The 26,534-nt window shown below is 36.8% G+C and overlaps 2 protein-coding genes across 2 annotated transcripts in view; one reads left to right on the forward strand and one right to left on the reverse strand.

Moving 5' to 3' along the window:
- Nucleotides 1-19,210, forward strand: part of LOC108739366 — a 31,725-nt gene extending 12,515 nt beyond the window's left edge. Inside the window, exons 2-5 of the mRNA XM_018473246.1 lie at nucleotides 290-544; nucleotides 3,034-3,308; nucleotides 7,011-7,432; nucleotides 19,097-19,210. Of these exons, the coding sequence (XP_018328748.1) occupies nucleotides 290-544; nucleotides 3,034-3,308; nucleotides 7,011-7,432; nucleotides 19,097-19,113 (969 nt within the window). The 3' untranslated portion in view covers nucleotides 19,114-19,210. The remainder of the gene's footprint in view (nucleotides 1-289; nucleotides 545-3,033; nucleotides 3,309-7,010; nucleotides 7,433-19,096) is intronic.
- A 94-nt stretch (nucleotides 19,211-19,304) lies between these two features.
- LOC108739365 overlaps nucleotides 19,305-26,534 on the reverse strand; it is a 58,737-nt gene continuing 51,507 nt past the window's right edge. The window contains exon 2 of the mRNA XM_018473245.1: nucleotides 19,305-25,614. Coding sequence (XP_018328747.1) covers nucleotides 19,462-25,614 — 6,153 coding nt within the window. The 3' untranslated portion in view covers nucleotides 19,305-19,461. The remainder of the gene's footprint in view (nucleotides 25,615-26,534) is intronic.

Genomic DNA, 26,534 nt, shown 5'->3' on the forward strand with positions numbered 1-26,534 from the left:
TGCATCACAGTGTCACAACATGGTTTGTTCACCAGAATTCGCTGGTAGAAATGGCACATTCGATGGACTCATTTCCTCGCGGTGGTCCTTCGATCACTGTGTTATCTGTAATACGAAAAATTCCATTCCCATTTCTATTTCTCTTCGAAAAGACTTTCTGAGTAATCGCTGTAAAAAATATTGTGTTGTTATATGCAACATCTGCATAGAGTTGCGATTCAAGAGATATATATTTGAGCACAACTTGCATGAAGCTTAACTGCAATACAATAATTTAATTAATTTGCAGCGTTGTAAACCAACACGTCACTGTGGAGACTATTTTAAAATGATACCACTAAGCGATGGTGAAAGAGACATAATTACTCACGCCCACAACGAAATTCGTCATGATTTTATTCTAACAAATACCGATCTTAACGAACTTGCTAATACGACAGGAGTAAACATAACAAGAAAAGTTGAGTCTTTATATTTCTATCCTCGGCTGGAAAAGTTCCCCGGAAAGTATAATGAGAGCAGGATTAAATATATGAATGAAGTTGTAAGTTTTAAGCTCTTATATATATATATATATATATATTGATTAATTANAAAAACATTCAGTAACTACCAGTCAGAGTTTCTACCGTCTGAGCCTTGCTACCAATTTTTTTTTAACAATTATTTAGTAAATAAATTCAGTGTTGCCCAATCCGTCATCTTTTTCGATGAACTTTTTAATTTTTCAATTTATCTCAAATAATTTTAATGAATTCTACAGCTTTTCCCGTCGAATTCTGTCAAATTTTGAGCCTGTAATAAAAAAATAAAAATTTCCTCACGCACATTCATACGCGCATTGTTATCGACGCACTGACACTAGCTTACACTTGTACACGGACTCACACATGCAGCCAGTCTCACGTACGCCTATCCCTTCTACTACGTGAGGAGCCGAGTGCATCACTAGCGTCTCACTCTCGCGTCCCCTACCACCTTCCCACTCACTTTTTATTCTTCTGTAGCGCGCTTCTGATTGGTTACTTTCATTAATTAATTACTAATTATCTACTTTACAAAAAAATTTCAAGCATGGATTTTTGGGCTCAGAATTTTTTTCTCTTTCGATCCCAACAATTGGGTGCGCGACTTCTGAGACACCCAGTATATTAACTTTAAGTACAGGGTGCGGTAACATAATTTTTTCTTCATACCGTAATAAAACTCTTTTTGAAAATCAGATGTATCAGGTACGTATCTAATGTTTTGTTTTATGCAGTTTTGAAAATTGTGTCAAGTAGGTGACGGAGGGTATCACATATACTAAATAAGCCGATTTCTAGCGTTAGTTATGACACTCGGAATTTCAGAAAACCCCACAAAAAAAACACGAGGGGTCAAATCGGGGGAGCGGACTGGTTATTCCAAATTGCTCCTTATTGCGTTCTGGATAGTGTTCCCTCAAAACAGCCATTTATGTCCTTGAAGTGTGAGCCATTGCATCGGGTTGTTGGAACCAAATATCTCCTAAGCATAATTCATCAATTCGTCCAATATGTTCACATAGCGATTGGAAATCAATGTCACTCTGACCTCATTCTCTTCGAAAAACCATGGACCGACTGAGAAAATTTCACACCAAACCATGACTTTAGGTAAATATAAAGGCCTTTAGTGCAATTCTCGGAGATTAGTGTCAATTCAGAGGAGTATGTTCTGCTTGTTAATGTTTCCGTTCAAGTCAAAATGGCCTTCATCGTTAAAAAAACAATTCTGTCTTCAGGGACGTTATCGAGAAGCACCTCACACGCGTCCCGTTCTAAAAGTTCTTGCCTAATCGTCAAGTTGTAGAAACGGTAATTAAAATAGTAATGAAAAATTTGCCTCACTAAAAGACCAGAAAGTTTAAGAGCGTGCAAAACACCGTGGGAATTACAATACTGAAGCTCTCACTACCTCAATGTTCTGAGGTATTCTGATGTAGTCAGAGTCTACAATTTTCCGTTTTGTTACACTCCCGGTTTATCTAAATGTAATGACCCATGTAACAACTGATTTCCAGTCCGAGATAGGAACTAACGGGCCTACGTTGAAGCGATTATTGAAGGCGCGCGTGGTTGCTATCACAGAACTTCCGTTCGAAAACTAGTAGTGAAGACTTTGCCTCACTAACAACCGGAAAGTCTAAGAGCAGATGCATGCTTGCGTGCAGAACACCGTGGGAATTGCAACACTGAAGCTCTCACTATCTCAATGTTCTGAGGTATTCTGATGGATCGAGGGGCTCCAATTTTCCGTTTTGTTACACTTCCGGTTTATCTAAATGTAATGACCCATGTAGCAATTGATTTCCAGTCCGAGATAGGAACCAACGGGCCTACGTTGAAACAATTTCAACAAAAGTTTAGAATCATGTCTTTCGAATGAGACAACTCCCGACCCACTACGACTCCTACAACTAGATAGCGCGCATTTCAAAGAAGGAAGTTATGTTACCGCACGCTGCATAAATGACCTGTTCTCAAGATTCTCTGCATTAATGCGAATACTTTAATTTCCTATTATAGTTTCCTCTGTCTTGTGTTTAGTCATTTTATTTTTTAATAGGGATATAATAACTTCAAGTAGGTTTACATATATTGCCTACCAAAAAAATTTTGTCGTGAAAATCATAACAAAGATATAGCTAGGTTTTTTGCAATCTTACTATGCATACATTATTTTCAATTAAAACTTCCCTCTTTAGTATTATAAGAAAATGCTTGGGTTTGTGTTTGAATTATTTATCTATAATTTTTTATTCAGAGAATTCAAAACGATTAATTAGAATAGTATTTGTTGCATATTAAGATTAAGTGAAAATAGAAGAAAAATTTTTGTGTCCTGTAGGCACACGCATACTTTTATTTCGTAAACACAAACAACATTTTATTTCATAAAAATCATATCAAATCCATTATCTGACTCTAACCGAGTCTCAATTTTATTGTAATAAAGCATTAAACTTTATAATTATCTTATATTCCACTGGTTTAAGAGAATGTATTTTAGTCTTACGACAAGGAATTAGAGTTTTTTGCTCAGTGCTGGGCAAATTATTGCTTACACGATGGAAAGCATGCTAACCCTGATAATTGTAGAAGAGCTTTTCAACATCGCGATCCAGGACAAACAGTATTTTCGTATACGTTGGTAACCAATCGTATTCAAGCGGTAAACTTCACCCATAGAAAATTTTTGGATAGAGCCATTTTTGCATGGTACAATGAAATTTTTGAATATACAGATGAAATGTTTGAAGATGTTTTGGATAATTATATATACAAGTAAGCTAATTTCACATTTTCGCTACAATTCTGATTTAAGAAAATTTTCAAGTGTGTGTGGATCGTTTTGCTGCTGATAGCTGGCAGCATCCTCAATGCCAACTGACGTAACTATGCGTAAGCGGTTCCGCTGATAGCTGGAATAGAGATGATTTCAATAGGCAAAAAGGTGCATAACGTCGTATGCATGCTTGTTTGTTCCGGTAGGCATGTTGATGTACTTTCCTACATTGTGCATTCTGAACATTCGGATCCTGCTTATCCTTGGTGAGAAAAAACATGGTTCTAACTTCCTTCCCCTTCAGATGTTTGGAAAGGAATCTGTTGTGTTTCGCACATATTACTAGGCACAGATGTAGCATGATCTTCTCGTTCATTCTATTAGCTGCCCATCTACCACTTTTTCGAAAGTGAAGTAGATTTTCGAATGGAGACTGTTTAGATGATATTAGGATTCCTCTAGAGTTGCTGCCTCATGTCGACATACCGGAACCAAGAGTAAACTTTTTATATGATCGAAATGGAGGACCTTATTCTCTCCAAATGTATTATGAAGGAATTGACCATAATCGGACACAATGGGCTACCCGTGGCCACTAAATCTGTTTACTAATAGTGCCATCCCACACAAAGAGTATTGGTGAAGGCAATAGAAATGATAGGGGAGATAGGCTGATAGAATTTTGCGATAAACATAATTTAAGCGTCTCGAATACTTAATTCAACCACCAAGTTAGGAGGCGCTATACGCGGAAGATGCCAGGTGACTAATGGAGATATCAGTTAGATTACATACTTGTTAGGCAAAGATTTAAAAGTCAAGTGAAGGACTGTAGGAGTTATCCTGGAGCAGATATAGATAGCGATCATAAATTAGTAGTTATGAAGACCAATCTTAAATTGAAAATTCTGAAAAAGAGGGAACGTAGGAGACGTCTTAACTTAGAAAAGCTAAAATGTAACGAAACGTGTGATAGGCTACGTACAAGGCCAGACGAAATACTAAAGGCGGCAGGAGAAACGAACGACAGGGACTTAGAGACAGCACGGACTGCATTAAAACGTGTCTAAAGTCAGCAGCTACAGATGTACTAGGTCTTAAACAAAACGAAAGTAGGAAACCCTGGATAACAAACGAGATTGTAGTATTAATAGAGGAAAGGCGGAAATACAAAAGCAGGACAGACGAAGAAGGGCAAAAAAAGATATAAGGTTATAAAGTGGGAAATAATTAGAAAGTGTAGGGCAGCTAAGGAACAGTGGATTGATATGAGGTGTAAGGAAGAAGAAGAAAAGTTTGATGTAGGTAAAACCTATGAGGAGTATAAAATAATTAAAAGGAATTTTAGATATATAGTAATAATATAAGAAACGAGGAAGGGGTCATTTTAATAGAAAATGGGGAAAAGGTAGATAGGTGGAAATAATATTTAGGGATCCTATGCGCAGGCCATAAGTTAGGATATATATTAGAAAAGGAAGATAGTGGGGAGGTGGATGAGCTAGGTTGTCCCATAATGAGAAAAGAGTTCGATGTAGCATTAAAATGCTTAAAGAATAATAAGGCGCCAGGTGTAGATGGGATACATTGGAAAATACTAAAATATGAAGGACAAGAGATTAGAGGTCGTATGTTTAAGCTACTTGGTCACGTTTACGAGACGGGAAAAGTTCCGGAGGACTATAAACGTGGTAATAACCATACCTAAAAAGAGAGGCGCGTATAATTGCAAGACATTTAAAGCAATTAACTTCCCATACGTCAAAAATCTTAACTAGAATTGTACAGAGAAGGATGTGAAAAAGGGCGGAAGAACTATTAGGAGAAGAGCAATGTGGGTTTAGAAGAAATAGAGGAACACGAGAGGCCATTCTAGCTTTACGGGTAACAAAAGAGAAAACTATAGCAAAAAGAAAGTGTGCATACATAGGATTTGTAGATTTAGAAAAAGGTTTTGACAATGTTGAATGGGACAAGATGTTAGATACACTTAAAAATATAGGGATGAGTTACAGTGATAGAATAGTGATAACTAGTTTGTATAACGAGCAACAGGCAGTTATAGAGATGGACCGGCAACGTACAGAAATAAATATTAGGAAGAGAGTCAGACAGGGATGCACACTGTCACCGCTACTTTTTAATCTATACATCGAAGACGCGATCAACATCATTAAAGACAGTACAACTATAAGGATAGATATACAGGGGCATAACATTAGTATTGTAGTAGGAGTTAGAGACAGCTTTCAATAAAATGGATGCGGTAGTGACAAAACAGTAGTGTATAAAAATAAATAGAAGTAAATAAAAATACTGGTATGCAAAGGAAGAAAAGTAGGGAAAGAGCAAGTATAAAGATAGGAGACGAAAAATTAGAAGAAGTGACTAATTAGGTATTTAGGAAGTCAGATATGTCAGGACGGAACGAGTAATAGGGATATAAAGTAGAGGATAGCGCAGAGTTGAGTCGCCTTCAATAAAAAGAAGTCACTTCTATGCTCGCGAACGGTTCATTTACAAATTCGAAAAAGGTTGTTAAAAGTGTATGTTTGAAGCACGGAGCTGTACGGGTGGGAAATATGGACAATCGGCGCGGGGGAATGGAAAAGGTTAGAAGCGTTCGAAATCTGGTGTTACGGGCGATTGATGAGTATACCGTGGGTAAAGAAGGTTAGAAATGAAGTGGTATTAGAAAGAGTGAGAAAACAGAGGACTCTATGGAAGTCAATAAGAAATAGGCGAGATAGGTTAGTAGGACACCATGGCAATAAGTAGCTCATTATGTTATGTTATGGCGATTTTCTTTATGAAAGTCCGTGTGGCTCAACACTACCATAACAAGCAAGCAAGCATTCTCACAACGACGGCCCAACTGTTTAGTTCTAATTGTAAATGTTAGCTATTATTTTTAGTGTTTTTATTTTGTCTTATTAAATAATGTGTATTTTTAAAAAAAAAAAATTCCACCTGTTTTGCAGCATTATTGACTTCAAAAACTAGGTATGTTCCGAAAATAAAATCAATGCAGTCCGTTTACAAAATCTTATAAAATAATATATCTATATCATCTCTTATATACAGGGTGACGACCCATTAGAATATTTCAGAAATTATTTCGAATTAAGTTTTAAAATTTTGTGGTCTGATGTTTTCGGGGGTGGTCGCTTTAAATGAAATAATGCTATTCTTGTAGCACTTCAGGTTAGACCGGAAGTTGCCATCAACTTTATTATTTTAAGTGTAACACCCTATAGAATTTTTTATTTTCAGAATCTACTTTAGAATCTAATTTTAGGGGGGCTTTTATGAGCTTCCCCATGCCTAGTTCTACTACGATATATTTAAAAAAAAATGTTTTTTCATTGTCTAACTCAAAATTGCATATTTCTTATATTATGCAAGCTAAAGTATTAATATTTGGAAGGTAGATAGGGTGTTTCCCATTTACTTACTACAGTTACGTTAAAAGTTGTTTGGTATTATACAGAGTGATGAAAATTTAATGCCGAACTTGCATAACTTCGAACTATGAAAGCTTTCTTTTTCCAAGTGCGCAAAAGCAACCACAAGTTTTCAAGTTCTTTATAAATATTGCTGTGGAAGAGATTATATTTTATTTAAAAAATTAGTGAACCAGTTGCACATAGGTAGTATTTTTAGCACGAAATAACGAAACCCAGTAGATTTATTAATTTTAGGGAAGGACCAAATACAATAAACAACTTCATTCAGTTAACATACCCTCCCGTCAACTACGTAGGATGTGGAAGGACCCAATATGGATATGGTGACATGATAACTTTGGCAATAATTTGCAATTATGATAAACGACCAATAAATAACGAACCCCCATATGAATTTATTGATGATTTTGGTGAAACCTGTCCGGGAGACTATGATCACCCTAATCGAACAATCATAGAAGAGCGAATTCATTGTACAGATGGTTCGGGTGCAATTTATTATCCTATGTCTTTCATAAACTGCATGTATCGTTTTCATGCGGCGGTCCGTAGAAGAGTATACGAATATGAAATATACACTGATGAAAGTACTAATTATCCGGGATTATGCGGAAGGCAACGTCAACTTATCAATGATACGTGGAAACCACCATTTGGTAAAAACATTAATTTTTATTATGATGTGTTAGCAGTGGCTAAACAGTTATTCGAAACGTATTGTTTTATTCTTGCTACCGAATCCAATACAAGTATTTAAGGAGGTCCCACCCTCATTTCATACAATTAATACTGCAACTAAAACTGAAATCTAAAACTATTCATTTTATTGCTCCTTGTCCATTCTCCGAATTCTCGATCAAAAATGCGATGTGCAACCAACCTTTTCATTCTTAAGAAATGCACATATAACTCAAAACAACAGATACCACAAAAAAGGATTCTTATTTGCTTATTGTTAGTAATTATGCCGCATTTTAAAATAGTGGAGTTGTCCCATGGGTAACGGTCACAAATTCTACCTATCTGTTTCAACAAATGTTTTCTTTCACGTTCTAGTCGGTGCGTGCTTCCTTAATCAGTATTGCGTATGCTTCGGGACACTTGTTAAAGTAATCCAAAACGGTCAAGATCGGTATCGGTTACCGGAGTCTGTCAATAAGAATGATTTTGACAAGGCAATTGCGATTCAATCAAATGGTGCTCTCATGTTGCACTACTGCATTCGTTTACGACTTTTGGTCTTCGGTCCATTACTGGCGACGCATGTCTGGCATTTCCTGCACCAGTCTTCCTCATCGCTTCTACTTTTTAGCCAACAAAATCGTTCTCGTACGTTCTCCAGAGCCTTCGTAACGCCGAAATGTCCTTCTGAAACTATTTATCGGAAGTTGGTTTCGTGTTCCGTCCGGAGTTTCCCACATGAGAGACTTGAAGGACAAATTTATAAAACTAGAAAAAAAGATACAGCATGAAATGAACGAAATGAAACTGGATATCGAAAGCTTGAAAAAAGAAAACCAAGAAAAAGAAAAGAAGATAAACACGTATAAACAAAAATTACACTAATTGAGGAAATAATTAGTGAACTACAAGAAATTAAAAGAAAAAATGGAAAAAGTGGAAGAGGAATTACAGAAGAGGAAAGATGATAACATGGAAGCATAATAAATGGAAATTTCACAGGAAATGAAAACACATGTATAATATATGCTGGAGCAACGGGAAAATCGGTGATTGATTATGTGATAACAAATAGAATCGGAGAAGAGAAAAACAAAGGAATGGAAGTTAAACAACGGATAGAGGAGGAAGTAAAGGAACAGGATATAGACAGAGAACTAATAATATGGAATGAGGACAACATCAAAGACTTTATAAATTGGCGGAATAAATCACTGTCAATTTACTTCTTCTTCCCTCGGCGATCGTCTCTTCCTTTAAATACTCTTTTGTTCACTTTCTGGAACCTTCTGGAGACATCCGGATAGTTTATTTTTCTCTGAACTGTTTAACTGCTCTCCCAGAACGCAGGTACGACACACACATTTACAAATACGGCGTACATGAAGAAAGACGCCCGCGGCTAGTCGACGAATCGATAAGCCGTTCACGCACACGTGCGCCGCATCGCCCACAAACACATCCGTTTTTGCTGCACTGCCCCCTCCTTAAGGATGTTTAAGCCCGAAAAATTTTCACTTTCCTTTTCGCAGGATCATGCCGGAGTCTGCAGTTCTCGCTTTCACGACATCCGCTCCGGGAATAGAAGTAACAGTCCACGGTCTTCTCATGATTGGTCCGGTTCGGGTTATTACTGCAAACCAAAATGCCCATTCCAGTACGGCGGAACTGGACTTCGATCATGTTCCGTACGATCCTCCAATCTAGGTTGTCCAGTCCACAACCAAGCTTCGGAATTGCCAGCTTCTGTAGGTTATTCTCCAGAAGATGTCCGCGGAGTTCCATTACTGCGTCCCAAAGGTCTCTATAAGTTGGTTTATCAGAGCATCTTTCTTTAGTTAATAGGTAATAGATATTGCGTCGTCCGTTAGGCAGGTACAACAGTCTTCTTCCCTTCTGTACTTGGTCTTCAAGATGTTCCAAACCGCCAAATCTGCCTTTGAACTCAAACGCGATAACACGGCTCATTCTGAGATCCTTTGAAACGCAATGAGCCAGAAAATATTCCTTATATATAGCAAAGAGGTCCCGCCGGATTTCTTGCGTCACTTCCAGTTTGATAACCACCTGCGGTAGCCTTGATTTCGTAGTTTTCTTTAATCCTATCACTAGCAATCTGCATATGCTCAACCATTTCGTCCGATTGTGGATGGAGTGGTGTAGTTCGAATTTTATTTATTCGTAGGAGCTCGCATATTCCATGGAATATAGCCCATTCGAAATCCTTCCCTTGGTCTGAGTGCAACTCCAAGGGCACCCCAAAACGACTGATCAACTATTTCACCAGCTCCTCAACTATGGTTTCCGACTCCTGGTTCGAAAGTTCATAGGTTTCAACCCACTTGGTAAAATGGTCCATAACGACCACGATGTACGTTACCTTTCTCGGACTGTGAGAATGGACCCGCCACATCGATTGCGTTTCGTTCGAAGGGGCTACCGACATTGTATTGACGCATTGGCGCCCTTGGCCTTTTCTGTGGTCCATTACTCGCGGCACAGGTTTGACAAGATCTACTGGAAAGTGCATCGGCATTCTTGTGTCCGGTTCCAAGCCGGTGCTCTACGTCAAAATCATATTCCTGTAGCTTCTCAATCCATCGAACTACCTGGCCCTCCAGATTCTTGAAATTCAGAAGCTACTTTTAAGTTGCATGATCGGTGCAAGGGTGAATTTTCTTCCATATAGGTATTTATAAAAATGTTCTACACATCTGACTACAGCCAGCATCTCTCGCCTAGTGACACAGGAGTTTCTTTCAGCTTTTGATAAGGTCTTGCTAAAATAGACGATTACCTTCTCTTGGTCACCTTGCAACTGCGAAAGAGCGGCTCCCATTTCTATATTGCTGGCGTCGGTGTCGAAAATGAACATTCCATTGGGCCGAGGATATACCAGTACGGGAGCTGTGATTAAAGTCTGCTTCAATGTCCCAAATGCCGTTTGACAATCCAAATCCCAATGAAATTTGCGGTCACTTTCGGTTAAACGTGTCAAAGGTTTGGCGTTATTGGCGAATCCATAAACATAGCGACGATAATATGTGCACAATCCCAAGAAGCTTCTTATGTCGTGGACATTTTCAGGCACTGGCCATTCCTTCACGGTCTGTATCTTCTCTGGATCTACGGCCACGCCATTCGCTGATACAACATGTCCCAAGTAAGAAACTTGGCACTTTTTCGGACTAAGTTTCAAATTGGCCTCACGTAACCGCTTGCAAATTCTGCAGGTCACTAGGATGTCATCCAAGTATACCAAGCAGGTCTTTCCAATTTGATCACTCAAGATTTTCTCCATCAACCTTTCGAACATCGCCGGGGCATTGCATAACCCGAAGGGCATAACTGTAAACTGCTATAGGCCCGTGCCGACCGAGAATGCGGTCTTTTCCTTGTCGCCAGCATTTTAAGCAACTTGCTAGTATCCGCTCTTCAAATCGAGTTTGGAAAACATTTTCGAGCCAAAAAGCATATCCAAGGTGTCATCAATCCGTGGTAGTGGATAACTGTCTTTCTTGGTTACGTTGTTGAGCTGTCGGTAATCCACACAAAAACGGGTTGTCCCATCCTTCTTCTTTGCCAATACTACCGGTGATGTCTATGGACTTGAGGTTGGCTCAATTATGCCGGTCTCCTGCATTTCGTGGATTATTCGCTCTGCTTCTTCCTTCTTGGCCAGGGGCAATCGTCTAGGTCTTTTATCTTGTGTTTTACGATATTGGTCCTTTCCCTACCATTCTAGTCAGTCTCAAAGACGTCAGCATTCTGACAAAGTAGATGTTGCACTTTGCATTTCTGCTCACTGGTTAGATTCCTACAATATCTGTCAATTACTCCACTTATTTCAACAGGTACTGTTTCAGAATTTACCTATCGGGTTACCGCCTCCTGTCTATCTTTGATGAAATAGAATTCTTCACCATTCAGTCTCAGAACGCGTCTTCTTAAATGCATGTCAAAATCGTATCTTCAATGTCTGCCACACGCACTCGATGGTCAAAGACAGTCTTACCACTTTTTCTCCGGTAGCGGTACGCAGAACCCAGGTAGTTGACATGGTTATAACCCTTGACTACGCTTTTACTATGTTACTATTTTCTTTTACTATGTTCCTAGTGGCCCCCGTGTCCAAAAGAAACACGCATCTTCATCCATTAAGTTTTCCTCCTGGGAGTAGACTGTCATTCTGGTGCTTCAAGGTCTTCGTAAATGCGATAAATTCGGGGTCTTTCTGTCCGTGGGCCAACGTTTGCCCCGTTACGTTGACCCTATCTAGTTTTCCTGCTGTTGACGTCGAGTACTTGAGGAAGGAGTACTTTTCCTACACTGCCTCCTCGTATGACCTAGTTCGCCGCAATTCCATCATCTTAGCTTTCGAGTTTCTTTATCGAACTTGGAGATGATTAGGCAGACGGTTTCTTCTAAAGATTCTGACGAATCCGTTTCTTCACACAGTAGCCGAACCCTTCCCTGTTTGCTGTAGGCCCGTTTAACAGTTTCGTACTCCAATGCACAAGTCAATGCATCAGCTAGCGTCTTAGGTCAGTCAGGACGTATTCGTTGTTGAGTGTCACTGCCCCGAAGTCCATCAGTAAATGCCTCTACTGCCAACCTTTCCATCAATTCTTCTGGAGTATTAGGATAGGCTAGTCGAGACAGTCTCGCAATATTGGCCTCTAATTCGTGTAGGGATTCCGTTGGTTTCTGCTGACGGGTTTTCATTTGGATGTGATACACCGCTGTTAAATGAGCCTAGCCGTAGCGCAACTCTGATCGTTTTACCAACTGTTCATAACCCGTCAATTCTTCTGGAGAATGGGTGTTCAAAATGTCACATGCATCTCCACGAAGCGCACCGGTCAACGCAGTGGCTTTTTCTTCAGGCGCCCAGTTATTCGCCTTAGTAGCCGCCTCGATTTGCTTGTAGTATGTGGTCCATGAGGACTTTCCGTCAAACATTGGTGGTTACACTCGTGTTCTTGACTCTATACCGCTTCGTTGGCTGATCTGGTTGGCTTCGTTAAGTGTACTAGATGCGCCAACATCACCTTCGATTTGTTTCATCTTTCCTTTAAGAATCAATTCTTCTAGCACTTTTATCTTCTCTTCTGTTTCTTGAATGTTCTTATTAAATTTTTCTTCCCATTCATGTTTCAAACTTTTACTATTTTCTTCCAATTCACGTTTCAAACTTTTACTATTCCTTCCAATTTTTCTTCCAATTGATTTTACAAACTTTTACTGTTTTCTTCCAATTTATTTTCCAAACTTTACTGTTTTCCTCCAGTTCACGTTCAAACTTTTACTATTTTCTTCCAATTAACGTTTCAAACTTATACTATTTTCTTCCACTTTATTTTCCAAACTTTTACTGTTTTCTTGCAATTTATTTTCCAAATTTTACTATTTTCTTCCAGTTTATTTTCCAAACTTTTCATCATTTGCGACATTTCGCCTTCGAAAAGGAACGTTTCGGGATCATGGCCATCCATTTTCAACGCCTCCGCGAGCCGCCACTGAAGTTCCGCTTTGTTACCGCTTGTCGCTTCATCCCGTTCTTCCAATTCTCTTCTCAACTAGGCTACTTTTCATTCGTACAACTTCTTTGCCATTGTAATGTCTTTTACTCAACCCCACACTTAACACCAGTTGTAATGTTCGTGGGTTTAACAAAATTAAGACTAATAACGACAAAAACTATTTATATACACTAATTATTAAAGAACTTAAAAACACTATTAAATTATTACTAAACTTAGGTGGTGAATTATTCTATATATTTACACTACTGTTGATTTATCACTATTCACTGCGTTATTTATTTCACTGCTATCACTCTCAACTTATTTTTTGGATTCACTTCTCTCGACGATCGTCTCTTCCTTTAAATACGCTTTTGTTTACTTTCTGGAACCTCCTGGAGACATCGTTTATTTTTTCTTTGAACTGTTTAACTGCTTTTCCAGAACGCAGGTACGACACACACATTTACAAATACGGCGCACATGAAGAAAGGAGATCGCGGCTAGTCGGCGAATCAATAAGTCATTTACGCACACGTGTGCTCGATCGCACACAAACACACTCGTGTTCGCTACACTTACAACCTGTGAAAAATTGGCTATATCAAATAATAAACAAACGGGACTTTCTAACTGTTAGACCCCTAAAATAAACAATCCATAAAAAAAATGAAACTGAATTGGGGATCGTAAAGGATCTTTCCTGAACCGTTACTTCTATAAACCAATTTAACCATTTAACAGATGTATCTAGCCATCTTCGAAGGGTCTACCATCAAATAAGCGCAAGCCACCTTGTAAATTTGCAAAATATTCTAAAAATTGTATTCAGGAACTTTATGACATGCATCAATCAGAACGGTCTCTGATCACAAATAATGACCCAAAGAAACAAAAATTATGGGATAAAAAGTGCCAAGCTAAAAGATACAAAGAGAAGTGCAACAAAAGGGGAAGGTAACATACAAGACTTTTACATGGTGAGAAAAAAAATACAGACTATTAATCGAAACAAAGAAGGAAGGACAATAAACAAGAAAAAGGTCAGACGCTAGAAAAGATAAAACCGGAAACAAATTCTGGGAACTAATAAACAATCGAAAGTGTAGAAGAGAGGAAATAAGTGAAAAAATAAAAATGTCGGAATGGGTAGAGCACTTTAAGATTCAAATTAACGGAACAAACGTAGAAGAATCATGCATTGGAAATATGAAAACTGAAAAAGAAAAAACAAGAGGAAGAAGAAGAAAGAAAGCAGCAGGAGAAGATAAAATGCCAAATGAAGCATGGATTTACGAAGAAGATGAGGTTATAGAGGATCTACATGGGATAGTAAATGACATATAGAAAGGAAAAGCAAAATTACCAGAAGAATGGAGGACGGGCATTGTGACACCAATATGTAAAAGAGGTAAAAAATTATTAAGGAATTACACTTACGGACACTGAATTTAAATATACGCGGAGATACAAAAAAATCGGCTGGAGACAGAAAAGGAAGAGAAAAATCTTATGGATGATACACAAATAGGTTGAAGAAGAAATAAAGAAAAAGGAGAAATGTTTCTATTCTTTGCTGATATGAAGCCAGCCTTTGACAGGATAAACAGAAAGAAAATATGCAGTATAATGGAAGAAAATGGAATAAATATGAAGTTAAGGAAAGGAATAGAAGAAATATATTAAGCAACATCATTTAAAATAAGAATCAATGAAGAAATTTCTGAAAAAATTAGCACGATTAACGGCGTGAGACAAGGATGTCCCTTAAGTACAGCTCTTTTCAAGCTTGCTTTTGCGGATCTTGAAAATAGATGAGAAAAATTCAAATGGGAGTAGTCATTAGAAAGAAGAAAGTATGGACAGTAGCTTACGCGGATGATATAGTATTTATGGCGAACAATGAAGAGAAGATGACGGAAATTATTAGAAAAATGGGAAGGTACATCGCAGAAAGAGGCCTAGAGATGAACACGGATAAATCGAATATAATGAGAGGTAGAAACGGTGGTGGAAGAACGAAAAAGATAATATTTACATGGGAAGGAAAAGAAATTGAAGAAGTAAACATGTAACTACCTAGGCTACTTCATACAGAAGAACAACGGAAACGAAGAGCAAAAACGAAAACTTAAAAAAAAGCAACTGCAGTCTTAGAGAAAGTATGGAGTATAACAAAGGAATTTCAAGGAAAGTTGGGAAAAAAATGTATTTCTTTGAAGTACTGGTAGAAAGTTTACTGATGTATGGAGCGGAAATATGGGGATGGTGAGAGCACAAAGTAATTGAAGGAGTACAGAACAAAAGAACTCTCAGGCTTAATCAAACAACACAAAGCTACCTACTAAAATTAGAAACAGGCAAAGAAAAGATGGCAAATAAGACTTGAAAAAGGGCAATAAAATATGAGGAAAAAATTAGAAAAGAGGGAAGCAATCTACTTAAAGGATGCTTTAAAGTAAAAGAGAAGATACAATTAAACACAGGAAAAATAAAAAGTGAAAATGGAAAAGAACTAATAGCAGAAAAGTGGAAGAATTACTTTCTAGAGAAGAAATGGACACCTGATTACTATAATCAACTTATGGAGAATAACAGCGGCATATGGACAGAAGAAGAGAAAATTGAAAAAGAACAAAAGAGGTAAAAACTAGAGGGAAAACTAAATGCATCTAAATACACAAAGGAATACAAAAAAATACACCAAAACCGATAAACCGGAATATTTGAAAGAGACAACAAGATTCAGGTTAGGATCAGAAACGAAAGCTAATAAGTATTGGCTATCAGAAAAGGAAAGATTATGCAAAATATGTAAGAAAGAGAAGGAAACACTACATGTCCTAAAACAATGTGAGCACACGGGAAAAGAGCAAGAATGTTGGATACACCAGGTCATGGGCCCAGGAGCTCATGCAAGAATAAAACGAAGAGCACGATATTGACACATAGAAAAGAGAAGAAAGAAGAAGAACGAACACACATACACGCAGACACACAAACACATAAACACACAAACACACACATACACACACGCACACACATAAAGAATTTGGAGATTTCCTGAATAGTGGTGGCGTGATTCATCAGAAGAGTAAGCCATACACCCCACAACAGAATGGGTTGTGCGAAAGATTCAATCGTACAATTGTTGAGAAGGCTAAGTGTTTAATCTTCGATGCAAATTTAGGGAAAGAGTTCTGGGGTGAGGTCACCAATACAGCAGTATATCTGCAGAATCATATCGTGGCAGCTTCATTGAATAATAAAACTCCGTATCAGTTGCGGATTGGTTCCAAGTCGGAAATTAGTCATTTTAGAATTTTCGATAGCACAGTAATGCTCCATGTGGCTAAAGAAAAACGAAAAAAGTGGTGCAAGAAGTCAACCAAATGTATTCTCATAGGATACCCAGATAATATAATAGGGTATACGGTCTACAACACACAAACAAGGAATGTAACAACTAGTAAAGATGTGATTATCACTGAGATAGAATCAAAATCTGAACATCTTATTGAAGTGGAATGTCAGAGTGTTGATTCAGTGGGGAATAATAAGCCTGGTGATACAAACAACGAGAAGTTGAAACAGTGTCTAATAAAGATGACTGAAAGTTTTACGGACAATTTTCAAGATAATGATGAGACATATGTTCCTAGTGCCTATTAAGATACAAATAGCACACTGAAAGACAAAGAGAAAAATAGCCCGCGATCTCAACGTACAAGGAAGATTATGGAATGATATGTGTTCTCAAATCTGTGTTGGCAGTGAAACGTATGATGATGTAGCTAGTTTGTCTCTACATGACGCTTTAAATGATCTGGAAAAGAAAAAAGTTTAGGATGGTAGGTAAGTATGACAGTGTAAATAAAGTTCGTTTTCGTGCGCGTTTAGTAGCGAAGGGTTCTTCACTAGTTGAAGGTGTGGACTTTAAAGAAGCTTTTTCTCCTTTAGTGAGGCATCAACTTTAAGGTTGCTTTTGTCAGCACAACTAAACTTATATGCAATGCATCTAGATGCAACAACTGTCTTCTTGAATGGTGCTTTTAAAAAACTATTTATATGCAGATACCAGAAGGTTTTCCGGAAAGAGAAAACTAGGTCAAGTACTTAAATTAAAAAAGACTATCTATGGCTATCTGGTCTTCAGAAGCATGACATAGGAGAGTAGATGAATGTTTACTAAAATTGCGTCCCTCCTCGGAAAGAAATTATTAGTTCTGTTGTTTTTTCGGAATCAATCCATTCGTTTACATCTGCCGCTGCTGGAAACTGCTTAAGGTAAACAGGCCACGACATTTTCTAATCAAAAGTTGGTAGTTTAATTTTTGTTAGTTTTGCACAGCAATCGCCAGGCCTTGCAGTGGTGAGTAGTGTTTTCTTTTCAATTTCTTCTCTCACTTGTTCTCTCATTTATTCTGTCTTTTTTTCGATCTGGACTTTCTTCTGTCTTTTTTTCTATATTGATTTCCCTTCCTTCTATGTTCTTTGTCATACTGATTTTCCTTTCTTCTACCTTCCTTCTTCCTGCTAACTTCTTTTACATTTCATCTCTAATATTATTTCTCTATGCTTTTATTTTCATGTTTATTCCATCTTGTACGTTCTTTATTTCTGTTTTCTTGCTTCATTTATTCTTGTTCTTTTTCCATATTTATATACATATATATAAGCAAAAGTGGAATAAATAAAGACATTAATGGCAATGACGACAGAAATGACCAAATTATATATTATTATATATATTACATTTGGATTGGTAATAGTAAAAAAAGTAATAATAGCGTACGCATTGGTTAATGTAGAAGAATACGACATTTATTAATTTTAAATTCAATTTCGTCAAACAGTTTATAAGTGAATAATTTCAATGTAAATTCTGTAATTTCGGCACGTATTTTTATAACAACTTCGTCACTTTTAATAAAACATCCATAACACCTTAACTCTCCTCTACTAAAGATTAACTGAGCCATCTTATTACTAACACCAAACGGAGAACGGACAAGTGATTGCGGCCTACTGACCCTGAATTTTTGTATGTTAGGTATTAGTTTTATTTTTATTAGATACTCATCATCTGCACTACAACTATTTGTAAATCGTCAAGCCGGCGTCAATGTATTGTAATTCTTTAATACTTTTTCTGTTTCAAAAGTCAGAAGTGTTATTATATTTTATGTTCCAAATGACACTAGGAACATGTGGTATAAATATTAATAATTATAAACGTCATTTTCTGTATAAATGGAGTATCTATTGCAACCCTTACTGCACTATTGTTTGATAGGTAACTATTTAAAATCTCGGTCGGCGAAAGTGGCGTGTTTTCTTCCAAAAAGTATTATTATTATTACTGTACGAAATTTAAGCGTTTAACTTAAAATAAAAAAATAATTAATTTATTGGTATTGAAAGAGGAAATTAGGATGTTATTGAGATTTAATAAAGGAGTTACTTTCGATTAAAATGATATTTTAAGTTAAATATTTATAATAAATATCCGATTTTCCTCTGAACTTGTACTACAATGCTATAAGATAGGTATTAGCACTCCATGTATACAGGGTGTAATGGAGCTTTCCTTACCTCTTTTTTTGAGACAAATTTATTGGTATTTTTAAAAACTCGCTATTGTTCTTTGTTTTCTAGTTATAAACCAGACTTGAAATTTTCGAGTTTTGACTAAATGTCGATAATATTAGAAAAAAAATTTTTTACGTTGTTCATGCACTTTTTTGCATAGAACACACTGGATTCGGAAGATTTAAAAAAGAATAATTCCCTTTCGAGTTACGAAATAAACTTGTACTATTTTAAATATATCATAGTTGACTATGCGTTAGTTAAAAAGATAATTTGTTCATCTCTTCAAATATATATAAAATATGGTGTTGCATTCGATGGGTTAGCATTTAATTACGAAAACAGCCAAGATATGGACATGTAGTCCAAACTCGAAATTTTCAATAGTGCTTTATAATGGAAAACAAAAAATGTTTTAAAAACACCAATAAATTTTTTTCAAAAATAGAGGTAGAGAAGCCACCATTAATTTCTCGAAATTTGTCTACCTTGTTCAGTGATTGGAATTTTATCTTGTTTTAGCTATGGTGACAGAATAGACAAGTGATAAGAGGACACAATTGGAAACAAAATATAATATTCTCAGATATGTGCATATAAAACTGTTACAACTAGAAATGTGCTGTTTCATTTAACAATAAATTTAGAATGTTAATTATTATCAGAAATTATTATTATTGCGCATTGAGTATATTTTACAATTATTGCTTCACTTCATTGAAGGTACTTATAGATAAAAAAAAATTTATTTTCATCACAATAAATTACATTATGTACAAAAAAGTGCAAAGTATAATGATACATAATAGTTACCGCTGCACAATATGTTAAGTTTAACCTAACATCTAGATTACTGATCACTGCAAATATTCCAATTCTTAATTAAATCACAAAGTTGGGTTTGAAGTCCTGATACACTTTCCTCTGTAGCATATCTCCGTTTCATGGGAAATTTCAGTGGATTGAAGTGTCCTCATTGACTTTTCAAAGGAATTTGTTGTCCTTGGTGGGATTTCAGTACTTGGTTCATATTTTTTTTCTATACTAGCGTTATCGATAATTCTACTTTTTCCATAATTTTGGCTTTCACCTTCTGTGGTTGTCAATGTTCTTAAAGTTACTTTAGAATTTTCTGGAACAGTATTATCAAATTCAGGAACAATGTCAGAATTCGCATTTAAGTTATGTTCATTTGTTACTTGAGATACGTCATGCAGAGAATCGTTAACGTTTTGATATAATAAATCTACAACTTTTTCAACTTCTTTTGTTAACTGCGGAATATTCTCAATATCAGTACCCATTCCTTGATCTTTTTTGGGGGGTTTCCCTTCCGCTACGTTGAAGCTGTTTGCAGAAAATGAGCCCACATGTTGAGATTCTGCCGCCTCAAGAGGATCAGAAGAAGACTTTTGTTTCACCAATTTCCAAAATCCGCGTTTTTTCATACCAACCGATCCTTCATTCGATTCATTACTGTTGGTAGAATCTGCATTATTTTGAATTTTTTCATCAGTACGGTCAACAACACGAGGCTCGATTGTAGTTGAAAAATTGTCTAGTAGTCCCATCGACTTTTTTTTCAAGCCTTCATTATCTATCTGATTTATTAGATGTTTACTTCCATCGGGCATTACTATACTAGCACTTATGTATGATGGATTCGTAAGTTGATCATACTCGGCAAGATCTCCGTCTGCATCAAATCCAGATTCAACTGTTATTCGGAAATTTGGGTTTTCAGTTTGGGCAATTGATTCGGATGCAGACTGTTTCATACCTATACCTTGAGATGCTAAAAATGATGCAGGATAATTAGCTGTTTCTAAGTCGTCTTCTCTCTTTCCTTTCAATGATTGTGGTGATTGAAAGTGAGCACGCCCTCTTGTCCTCAATCTTTGTGTAGTTCGGATTGTCGGTCGTTCTGTTGTAGTATATCTTCTAGTGTAAGTGGTTTCGGTTTGTTGATTTATCCTTGTGTTACTTGACGCATTAACATACGGTTTTCTTGTTCTACCACGTTTCCGGGATCTTTGTGTTGATTCAGGTTGTTTGGTTGTAACTGCGCTCTCCAATTCCTTATTAGGACCGGTCGGGTTTCTTATGACAGACGAATATCTGGGTCTAACAGTCTCTGAACTTTGTGGAGTAGAAGAGTATGAGTCACTGTTGTCTCTACCTTGAGAACTATCGAAATGTGATTGTGGTATGCCTGTAAAATCACCTCCTGTTATAGACAATGTATTCGCGTGACTTGTAGAAGTTGTTGGTGGAGATGTAACTGGCTTGAAATTTGGAGATCTGAAGAATCCATAAAATTCTTCATTTTCTTCCTTCGGTTTTTCTAATGTCGTAGCTTTAGAACGTTCGGTTATGGGTACTGTAGATAACACGTGTTTAGTACCTGCTCTTCCACGAACTCTTCCTCGTTCAGGATTTCGTCCCGTGGTCGCTTCAGTAGTTTCCGATATCGCCGCTTCTGCTGAAGGAGCCGTATTGTAATTTAAATACTGAGAATTATTTTCTAGGTTAACTTTTTCAGCTTTTATGTGATCGCCTTCGGACTTTTCATAATCCTGTGAATTACTCCTTGGAATGAAGTTAATAAGGGTGCCATTACTGTAATCATCAGGATGGACGAATTGCACATTGGACGAGTGACTCTGTGTCTCTTCAGCTGCATTTGCAGAGGGCGCAGTTAGGTGCGACATGTCCTGTATTAGCAAATCTCTATTAAACATAATAGGTTGATTTAGAGGTAAATCAGCTTTGAAGTTTTCCTGGTACAGAGGCAATGTTGACATTGCTCCGTTGGATGACATAAAACTATTAGGTGCAGAGATTGTAGTACCAGAAACATATTCTTTTAGTGTAGGTTGTTTATAAAAATTATTAATACGTGCTCCTTGGCGTTCTAAGTGATTTGAAGAGCTGTTTGGCATAAGTTCGTATTCTGGAATTACATGAACTTTCTGATAATATTCGGATTTCTCTTGGGGTTTATGGTTTTGACCGAGTCCACCGAAATTATTAATTGTGTGATGTCTGGCATTATTAGGTGCGCGATCAAGTAATTTTACAGGTGAGTAAGTAGAACTAGCAGTTTGATGATGATCTAAATTCTCACTTCTTGATTCAACTTTTAACGGCCTTCGAGTTCTGTGTAAATTTCTTCTTATAGGTGCAGTTGTTGTTGTAGATACCGACGGACCTCTTGAACGGAATCTGCCTCTTCCTCGTTTTGCAAGGGTAGTTGTTTCGATCGTTGGCAAGTGAGTTGATGAATCTATAGATTGCAAAGTTGGCGAAGACAAACTTTGTGGAGCCATTGAAAAACTCTCACTTGGTTGCAGACTATTAAAGTTTTGTTGTTCATTAGTAGGTAGTGCTGAAGGTCGGTCGATTTCCGGTTTAAGGGATTCTAATTGAATAGGATTTCTCCTGGTATCAATTATAGCTGTATGTTTTTGTTGTTGTGCATTAATTTCATAATTTTCTGTTACGCGAGGAGTTTGAGGATTCTGATAACTTAGTGGAGGCTTTGCGAATGAATTTTGATTATTAATGGTGGTTTCAGTATGCGGCAATTTTAATCGCTGAGAGGAAGTTATTTCGTCAATAGATTGTTGTGTTGTCGGTACAATCAGCGCTGGATTGAGAATAGATCGAATTGATTGGTCTTGTAAGTTATTAATAAGCCCTGGGAGCGCAGGATTAACAGAGTGTATTTGGGACGGAAGTCTAAAATTCTTCGGTTCCTCTTCATGTTCGGAAGAAGTTAAAAAGAAGTCATCAAAATCTCTGGATTCGTCACTATGTGTACTATCTAGTTCATAACTTTCAAACGTTGATGGTCTACTTCTAGCTGGTTGTGATCTCGTTGTAAATTCAAATACTGGCTCTTCCGTACTTTTTAGTAAAGGATCACTATAACTGTCATCGGCTGTACTCTGGGAAAGAATTCCTGATGCGCCATTGGATGTTATTGGAATTCCTAAATTTTGTTCAAGACTACTAACAGACTGAGTTCTCTGTTTTTTAGCTTCTTCTCTCTCTTTTAATGACAGAGAAGTAGGCACTTGTTGATTAAATGGTTGAATATCACTTATTTCATCATAATATGGAACTTGTGGGATATTCACAGAATTATAGGTGTTTGATGAAGTTTTATCCGAAGAACTTAAGTTATTTGTATGAGTTTGACCTCCGTCGTTGTACATTGAACCACTAGCCGGTGTTGATCTTGAACCAAGGATAGTTGGAGTAGATCGACTTGATTCTTCAATATGCTTCTGCCATTGTTGGTTTGGCTCTTCTTTGATTTTAGCAGTTGAAGCTCCATTTCTGCCTGCACTATTTCCTCTATTTCTATGGACCGTTTTCGGCCTTTCTAAATCGTGTTTGTCTCCTTGATCATAAGATGAAGATGAATAATGAGAAGAACCCCTACCTCTAGTTGGTTTTGTAGAAGTTTGATCGTTAGTTTCACGAAACCTTCCTCTTAATGGTCTTGACGTTGTTGAAATTTCTACATTATATTTTGGGGTTTCCGATAGTCGAGATCTAGAGGGAATATTTTCTTGAGATTTAGTGGAAGCTTGTCTGTGTTCAGGTATATCCCCCATTGGAGGATTTTCTCTGGATGGAAATGAATGTACCAATTCACCCCTTGATCCTGCCAAAAAATTATTCCCCTGCACTGGACGCTGCTGATCTGTAAATGATTGAGTTTGTGGAATTTGCTCTATAAACCCAGTCTGTGGGTTGAAAACGTATTGCTGTTGCTCTCTAGGAGGAGATGAGGTAGAAGTTGTAATAACAAATTGACTTATCTCAGGTTTAGGCGTAGTTCTGTAAATGTTATTAATTCTATTGTATTCCTCTTCAAATTTTGATTGCGGACTAGGGATGCGTTGGTTCGGGTGTAAGAAATGATTATTAAGCTGATTATAGTCATTATGATCCGTAGTCTGTCTTATTGATAATGGCGTTTCTATACTTGATGGTAATAACTTAGATTGATAGTTAGGCTGGTCTAGAGTATCTCTGTAATGTTGTTTATGTTCCAATACATCTCTACTAGGAACACCTGCGAACGCATTTTGCGATGCTTTTGAAGAGGTGCCTTTCTTCTTTTCAGAGAGAACAATGCTTCCAACATGTGGAGATGGAAGTGGAATCTTTGAATAACCTTCGGGTGCCCTATAATTGATTGGAGCAACAAAGAATGGAAACTCATCTGCTTTAGTTTCAATTTGATTAGCATCAAGGGATGATAAATACGGTAGGTCAAATTTTGCATACCCCTCTGGAGTATCTAAGTCATATGGCCCTACAAAAACTGGGGGCGTGTCTGGGCCAACTGTATCCTGTACTGTAATAGTTCTCGAACTTTTTAGCAAGTTCAAAACGTCAGTTACTTTAACATTTCCATCATTTTCCATGTAAACTGCTAAAGGAGGTTGGTGTGATTTCTTCTTTTTCACTGATTTCGTAGTCGAAGAAATGAGGTTGTTAACAGGTGGGGATGTAATTGGTATTTCTCCAGAATGAAGCTGTTGTTGAAGTTTAAGCGCTCCTAATGCTTGACTAGCAAAATCATTTTCAATTCCTTCCATTTGTTGGGCCTGTTTAAATGGCTCTGCTGAAGTTTTTTGAAAATGATTATTTGGTTCGTTTAAAATGCCTGATTGTCGATTTTGTGGAAATGATGAACGTGGTTTATATTCAGAAGTAGAAAAGTGTTTTGGCTGTTCTTGATGCTTGTTTAAGTATTGAACTGGAACGTAAAGTAATTCCACGCTTTCCCTATTAGGCTGACTTATGGGGGTTGTTATCTCAACAGGTGCATTACCTTTGCTTGTGTGTATTCTAGCTGTTATTTCTTGCTGATATAGTGATGGTGTTGCCTTATCAACTTGGGGGAGTTCAGGTTGTAACCCAGCATTGACGTCCTGTATCATGTTTCGTATTTGTGGAGGCGAAAAATTAGGATTCACATCTGAGTTCGAAAACGACTTTAATAAAGGAATACCAGGACTTTCTGAAAATCTATTTTGTAATTGAAATGCAACGCTCTCTCCCTGTGGCCGAATATCGGATACTTTAGCTAATGAAGATAATGGATTGGGGATATTACTTAATTCCGTATTTTCATTTAATGGAGATTGGGGGTTAAACTGGAAAGTCCCCGGAGATCTATTTCCATCGATTTTTTTATCGACCAAGGCACTCGCTTCTGAAAAAGTAGGCGAATTTGTGAATGGAGGGCTACTATAATTGTGGCGCTCAGATGAATATTGATCACGCTGATTATCATTACTTTTAATGTCGTCATTGTCAATTCCTCCCGAAAATTTTGGAATATTTTCTAATTTAGGGGTTTCTGAAGAATGCTGTGTAGATTGGATATTTGACTGAAGTAAATTAAATCTAACAGGAGGAATGTTGTCGCCTGCATTTGATGATTGCAACTGATTATTTGAATATTGAATAAATCGTGGTGAATTATGATAACTTTGTTCTTTAGAATTTGATGTGTGCAGGTTGTTTCTCTGCTCTTGACTATCCACAGAAGTAGACTTTGGAGGCTGTAACTCTTGGTTTAAAAATAATGGTTCCAACACTTTTTGCGCCAGCAAATGCTGACGTTTACTTGTTTCTTGTACATAACTATCAGTATTTTGCAAACTTTCTTGATGCCTCTGGCCTGGTGTGTTGAAATTATAGTAATTACGAAAATCTTCGTATGAATCAGCTTCTTCTAATCGAAAGTTTTGATCTCCGCTAAATGGTACGAATTTATCGTTATTAACAAGGTGATTTGGGTGGCCATCTTGCCCTATGTTTAGAACTCGTCCAGTGGCTTCTTTTTTCACTATTTTGCGACTTTCTGTTAATTCTTTTGATTGGCATGTCGGACAAGAAGAAATGAGTGGAATCCAGTCGCCCTTATCGTAAGCTCTCTGTGAATGACTAGATTTGATAGATGTACAGAAGAGTAGTAGGAGAGTTGTAATTCTTGCATATTCCGTTACTATCTGAAAATAAAGAAAAGAGCAAATATAGTAAGCCTTTTAACTGAACTAAAATTAGCATACAAATATTGAGAATGATATATTATCCCTACATTCTATCGAAATTATTGCATCGTAAGTAAATTAAATTAATTTTTAAATCATCTTTTGTTGGTTAAAGCTTTGTTTTTAAAATATTATTGAATAATATATTCGAAATTTATTCGGAATACAAAGTCGATAAAGAACTATTTTCCACGTTTAATGCATTTACAAACCTTCAGCACATGCAATAATAATTTGAATATAGAAACTCATAGATGAAAGGAAGTTTCAGAAAATTAAGTTATGAGACATTTTTAACCAAGTATACGCAGATTCATTAATTAATTAACCGAAATATTTGTCGATAAATGTAAATGTATAGAAAATATTGCTATAAGTATATTTAGAGAACTCCAATGAAAGTTTAGTTTTTCATGGCAGATATAGGGAACGAAAACCAGGAGACACGAGCGAAAATGATTTTTCAAATATATTAATACATCAATGCCAATGCATCTATGGTAAATGCCTATGTTCAAAATGACAGATTAGAAATTGAAAACACAAATTATTTAATTCGCCACCACAACGTTTCACACTGAAAAAACAGGAAAGTTAAACAGCTTGCCCTAAACAATTTTTTGTTGCAGAATATCATATAATGTCTCATTTTTGCTTTTGTTAGCTACTCCATTTGAATGTAGGGATATAATCTAGTCACTTGGAATTTTTGTGGTCATTTTCATAAGAAATAAAGAATTCACTTGACGTCCTGTATTATTTTCAATGTAACAACTATGATTGAAAAACTTTATTAAAGAAACACCTTGCAAGTGTATTATTATAAATGTATTATTATTTAAAGATATATACTACATTTTATTCTTATTTCGATAGTT

This window comes from Agrilus planipennis, unplaced genomic scaffold (genome assembly GCF_000699045.2).
Source record: "Agrilus planipennis isolate EAB-ADULT unplaced genomic scaffold, Apla_2.0 scaffold171, whole genome shotgun sequence".
NCBI lineage: Eukaryota > Metazoa > Arthropoda > Insecta > Coleoptera > Buprestidae > Agrilus > Agrilus planipennis.